A 6,385-nucleotide genomic window follows, 5' to 3' on the forward strand; every position below is an offset into this window, starting at 1 on the left:
ATTAATATATATATGTATATATATTATATATATGTATTTTTTTTTTTTTTTTTTTTTTTTCTTTTGGCTAGTAATTAATGTTTTTACCTGAATATTGATAAAAATGGCTAGCTAGACATATTTGCATAATATGTAATTTTTTTTTTTTTTTTTTTATTTCTCTCCCACTCACTCAATCAATCACTCTCTTATATATATATATATATATATATATATATATATATATATGTTTGTGTTTTATTTTCTTTAAAATGATTTTGTGGAACAAAAAATTCCTATCAGTTGTTTTGTTATTAATATTTGATACAACTAATTGTATGAAACGATCGTACCATATGAAAGCCAAACCAAAATTAAACATCACACATGTCCCATATTATGTTATGAAAAGGGAAATGGAACCAAACCAAATGTATTTTCTCACAAAGAGGACAAAAAAAAAAAAAGATATTCAAAATAATGATAAAAAAAAAAACAAAACAGCTAATTTTCCCATATATAATAATATAACAAATTGGAAAATAAAAAAGATGGGGTGGAAAAAAAAAAAAAAATTAAAATATCAACCTGAAAACAATCATAAAAAATTGGATAATGTAAAAATAAATAAAAGAAATCATTATATACTCTTTATTCATAATATAAACATTAAAACATTCAAAAATTATATTGAAAATAAAAAAATAATTAGTAATTATAATTATATTAATAAAAATACAATATATAAAAAATATATTTTATCCATATATAAAAAAAAACAAGGAAAAAATACTATATTATATATGATTATTGCACCAAAAGGTTCTCTACATGAAAAAAAGACTAAAGAAATTTTGGGAGACCCAGTCAAAAACTATCCATGGGAAATAAGTATTCCATTTCATGAAACTATTACTCGTGAACAAAGTCCATATTATAATTTTTTGAAAGCTGAATGGGCTTATCTAGATTATAAAAGAGATTCTAGAAGAGCATGTGGTAAAATAGAAGGAGGATTAGAAAATTATGATGGGAAAGGTTTGAAATTAGAAAAAGGAGTTGATCGTCCAAGATATAAAGAAATACCATATTATTTAGATCATGGTGTTGAATGGAGAAATTTTAATCATGATGAATTAATACAATTTGAAATAGATCCAGATGGAAATCAAGATCAAACCTTTTTAGAAACTGAAGAAGATTTAGAATATAGACAATGGGGTAATTGGAATTATAGTTGTGCTAAGGAAACTACACAATTAAATACTGCTTGGAGAGATCCTGTTCTTTCAAAAGATTTATCAAATTTAATTTATCCATGGAATCATAAAGCACATGAAAATCATATTATACCATATGGTTATAGAGGTCCTAGTGGTTTTATTCCTGAACCTAAACTAGAATGGGAACTTGCGGCCAGAGGGTTTTTAGGTGGATATTTTGAAGATCCTAATTGGAATAGAATTAAATATTATAGAATTACTAAAAAACTTATTTTAGAATGGCACGAAAATGATAAAAATAATACAAAAATTGATAAAATTAAATCAGAATTGTTTGGTATAACTAGTAGAAAAAAATATACTTCAAATCAAATCAAACTTATAAATGAACATGCATTACTTAGAGCTAAAGAAATTTTATTAGATCATATTTTAGATCCAAACAATGATCCAGATTATATTACATATTATCTAGATAAACATGAACCAATTGATTATATTGGAGGAGGAAATCATAAATGCTCAGAAGAAGAAATCAAAGATAAAACAGTTGTTTTAAATATGTGTGTATACCCTGTCAAACAACAACATGAAACCTATTCTTCTAATATGTCCATTCCAGAAATGGCAGAAATGTATCATTATTATATGACTGAAATAAGAGGGGAAGGAAGAATTAATAACCTATCTGAAGATCCAGTTGAAGATAAATTCCAATGTTATGAATTACAACATGATAGAAAAAATTTCCCTGCTCTTGTATCCTTATATAAACCATTATGGTCTAATCGAAAATATGGTGAAGAATTTGGTGATGCCCTAAGAAAAGAAGAAAAAATCAACGTTCAAAAATTCTATCACTTCAAACGCAAACTCAAGTTGAGGAAAAAAACAAAATATGACAAAAGGGATATAGATATGTATAACTACCTGCAAGACTATGAAAATTTTGATGAAGAATATGACTTTTAATTATGCCAAAAAAAAAAAAAAATAAATAAATAAAAAGAAAGCTTATTTAATAATTTTTTTTTTTTTCTAAAAATAAAATTAATATTTTTTTAATTTGAAATAAGTATGTGTGGCAATACGCATAATTTGTTTGTTTATTTTAATTTTTTTTTTGTGTGTTTTTTTTTTGTAACCATTATTATATATATATATATATATATATATTATTTCAAAAACCATTTATCCTTACTTTTATAAATACAAATATAACGTTTTAAAAAAATATAAAAATTAAGGTATTCATACAAGTGTAAGGCTACCTCATTAAACAAGTACATTCAGAGGAAAAATATATACAAACAAAAAAAAAATAAAAAAAAAAAATTTTAACAATATTATATATATATATATATATATATATATATAATTATATATTTATTTATTTATATATATATATATATATTTTTTTTTTCCTTTTTGTGAAGAATATCATAATTTTTACATGAACAAGTCAGGACAAACTTAATAATGATCCGTAACTGTTCAGGTAAGATAAAAGTTCCTCAACATTTATTTCTTTTTTGAATATATCCAGACCTTTCTGAATTACAAAGAGATAATTTCCTGTAAACACTACTGGTTTTTCTATTTCTACATATTTTAACTAAAAAAAAAAAAAAAAAAAAAAAAAAAAAGATGAAAAAAATTTAACTAACTATAATACTATGAGAATTGTACACACATTATTTTATCATTTTTTAATAAAATATTTATATGTATAAATAAGATTATATATAGTTAATATAAAAAATATATAATAAATTAGGAATTACGTTATATGGAAGAAATATGTACACATGAATATACATATATATATATATATATATATATACATTAATACATATATATATTTTTTTCTTTTCATATATATATTCATTTTTGTTATTTCTCTGACTATATTACCTTCTTTTCCTTAATATCGAAAAAACCAATGTCCAAGTTGGGTGGGGGCTGTTCATTAAAGGCAGGAAGAAAGTATAAAACCCCGTTGTATGTTTTTTTCATTTTCATAAATTCAATATAGCATTCATAATATGGTTTAAGATCACTTATATAAACACTTTGCATCTTTTTAGAAACTTCTTTGAAAATTATTTCTTTTCCTTTATTTTTATCAAAATAAAAATCAGGGATACTATCTGACATTATATATGCAATTACACCACGTCCTTTTTTTCCACTTTTTGAATAATGTACTTCTAATTGTCCATTATTTTCTTCATTATAAATAAGATATATACCTTCTTTTACATTAATAATTGTTTCTTTCACTTCAGGAGGAGGCCCAATACAACTTACTTCGTTCGGAGGATTGGGTGCTGATGCTGCTCCTATGAAATTTAGTTTAGCCTTCTTTTTTAAAGGAAACTTTGGCTTGATTTCTTTTTTTATAAATATAATATCTTTTGATGGTTCTATAATTTCATCAATTTTTTGTTCTTCTATATTTTCTTCTTCCAACAATTTTAATCTTTCCCTTTCTTTTTCTTCTTCCTCTTCCAACAATTTTAATCTTTCCCTTTCTTTTTTTTCTTCTTCTTCCAATAATTTTAATCTTCCCTTTTCTTCCTCCAACAATTTTAATCTTTTCCTTTCTTCCTCCAACAATTTTAATTTTTCCTTTTCTTCTTCTAAAAGAAATTCGTTAACTGCTTCATCTTCTGCATCCCATCCGCAACAGAAACAAGATAAGCAGCTTCTTACATTTTCCTTTTTAACATTGTTGTTCATATATTGGTTTCTATTATTTCTATATGTATCTATAATTTTTTTAGGTATAACATTCTCATGGATAGCTTCCCTTTTTTTATGAATACGTTCATTTATATTATCATTCAGTGGATCATGCATATTTTCAATTATGTTCTTCCCATGTTTTTCTTTTTTAGAATTTATTTTTTTATTTGTTATTATACCCTTATCATCATATTTTTTATTCTTCTTATGGTTTTTGCCCTTGGGTACTTTTCCATCTTTTGAATTTTTTTTTTTCATTCCTTCGAAATATAATAATTGCGGGGAATAAGCAAGTGCTTATATATGTGTTTATTTAAAAGTGAAGACAAAAAAAAAAAAAAAACAATAATAAAAAAATAAAATAATAATAAAATATAATAATAAAAAAATATAATAATAAAAAAATATAAAAATATTAAGAACAAAGAACATAATAATATATATTCATATTAATATATAACAAAACAAAATAAAGGTACTTACAAAAAATATATTACACCTTAGGATCTGTATAAATATATGACAAATCTGGACAAGTAAAAAAAAAAAAAAAAAAAAAAATATAACAATATTATATGTATATATATATATATTATATTGTTGAGAATAATTTTTTCTACATATAAAAAATTAACATATTGTTGTATTAAAATTATTATATATATATATATATATATATATATTTTTACTAATAGATATCACAAATATGATAGCATGTTACATATTACAACACTTAAAAAAATAAAAATGAAAATATTTATAAAATCAGACAGATATATTTATATACATATTTTGGTATACTCTTACATATATATATATATATATATATATATATATATATATTTTTTATATTTATTATTAATTTAAAAGACAAACGGATGTTGTAGGTTTTTTTTTTTTTTTTTTTTAAATAATTTAGTCATCCTTTTATATATATACCTTATAATTATTACCTATCTAAATATATATATTCCAAATTAAAAAAAATGAAATTTTAAAGTTCTTATAATTAATATGATACGAATATAATAATAAAAAGAAAAAATTAAAAGCAAACATATTATAATTTAAACACTTTCTTTTTCATTCCCTTTTAAATCCAGTTGATATTATATTACGCATGCATCATTTATTTGCACACCTACTATATATTTCTTATAGATAGGCAAAAGAAAAAAAAAAAAAAAAAAAAAAAATACAAAAAGTTATGAATTGTTCAGGAAAATTTTTTATGTTCCATTTTTTTTATTTTTTTAAGTCATATGAAAAATGATAATTTAATAATACATTAAAAATACAAGAAGAAACAATATTAAAATGAATTATAAATTAAATAAATAAAAATATATATATATATATATATATATATATATATATTTTATTAGTCATATAGTGATTTCATCTTCTAGGTGTATATATTCAAAGGAGAAATTCTTCTTAAGTTGTTTGGACCAAGCTGAAAAAAAAAAAAAAAAAAATAACAGCAATAAATTAAAATGATAAAAATAAATATATACACTTATATTAATATGAATACTAGAATCAAATTAAATATACATATATATATATATATATTTTTATTTATCCTACTTGATACATAATCAAAAGACACGTAGGTACCATGTTCTACTTGATCATTTAAAATCTTGATTGTATTAAAATCTGGTAGAAGCCAGGTAGTATATTTCTTGTGATATTTCCAGGACTTTTTCTTCAACTCCTTGGCAGCCAAATGTTGCTGATAAGTACCCTTAAATAAAACATATACATATATATAATATATATATATATATATATATATATATATATGTATATATAATATATTGTTTAATTACAACACTCTTACAATATATTACATATGTGACACAAAATTAAGATATTAAAAAAAAAAAAAAAAAGGAACATGTAATATGTATACATATTCATATGAAATACTAATAATTTCGAAATTTTATTTTTTCCTATATTACTGGTTGATAGTAAAAAATAAAAAATAAGGTATCTAGATGAAGTTTCTCAAACAATTCTGGACTATAAAAATAAAATATAATTAATATATATATAAATAAATAAATATACTCATATATATATATATATATATATATATAATCCTCAAAAAGAATTACTATATATTTATTATTTGTTACCTTTGATATACTGATAAAGGTGTTGTTGGAAAAAATTTACATGGATTGCCCCATAACATCCTAGGGGTATATTGTCTATATTGATCTCTGTCACTTTTTTTTATAGAATTTTTATAACTACCTTCTATCATCTCTTGTAATTTAAAGACTGCATAAAAAAAAAAAAAAAAATTTATTAATTAATTCTTTAATAAAATCGTAACACAGTATATTTGTATATATTACAATATATATATATATCTATGTTATGTCTTTTTTTTTTTTTTTTTTTTTTTTTTTTTTTTTTTT

The 6,385-nt window shown here is 21.3% G+C and overlaps 3 protein-coding genes across 3 annotated transcripts in view; 1 reads left to right on the forward strand and 2 right to left on the reverse strand.

The window, feature by feature from the left end:
* Positions 1-251: 251 nt before the first annotated feature.
* PGSY75_1005900 (hypothetical protein) lies at positions 252-2,174 on the forward strand (the record flags this gene model as incomplete). The annotated part of the gene is made up of 1 exon (XM_018785826.1): positions 252-2,174. The coding sequence occupies one exon, from the start codon at positions 252-254 to the stop codon at positions 2,172-2,174; it is 1,923 nt and encodes a 640-aa protein (XP_018641443.1).
* A 490-nt stretch (positions 2,175-2,664) lies between these two features.
* PGSY75_1006000 (hypothetical protein) lies at positions 2,665-4,208 on the reverse strand (the record flags this gene model as incomplete). The annotated part of the gene is made up of 2 exons (XM_018785827.1): positions 2,665-2,817; positions 3,117-4,208. The coding sequence occupies 2 exons, from the start codon at positions 4,206-4,208 to the stop codon at positions 2,665-2,667; spliced, it is 1,245 nt and encodes a 414-aa protein (XP_018641444.1).
* A 1,127-nt stretch (positions 4,209-5,335) lies between these two features.
* PGSY75_1006100 (putative CCR4-NOT transcription complex subunit 5) overlaps positions 5,336-6,385 on the reverse strand; it is a gene marked incomplete at both ends in the record, with an annotated part of 1,162 nt that continues 112 nt past the window's right edge. Inside the window, 4 exons of the mRNA XM_018785829.1 lie at positions 5,336-5,406; positions 5,541-5,700; positions 5,921-5,981; positions 6,098-6,245. Coding sequence (XP_018641445.1) covers positions 5,336-5,406; positions 5,541-5,700; positions 5,921-5,981; positions 6,098-6,245 — 440 coding nt within the window. Of the gene's footprint in view, positions 5,407-5,540; positions 5,701-5,920; positions 5,982-6,097 lie in introns of the transcript that reaches the window.

The sequence above is a fragment of the Plasmodium gaboni genome, chromosome 10 (genome assembly GCF_001602025.1).
Source record: "Plasmodium gaboni strain SY75 chromosome 10, whole genome shotgun sequence".
Taxonomy (NCBI): domain Eukaryota; phylum Apicomplexa; class Aconoidasida; order Haemosporida; family Plasmodiidae; genus Plasmodium; species Plasmodium gaboni.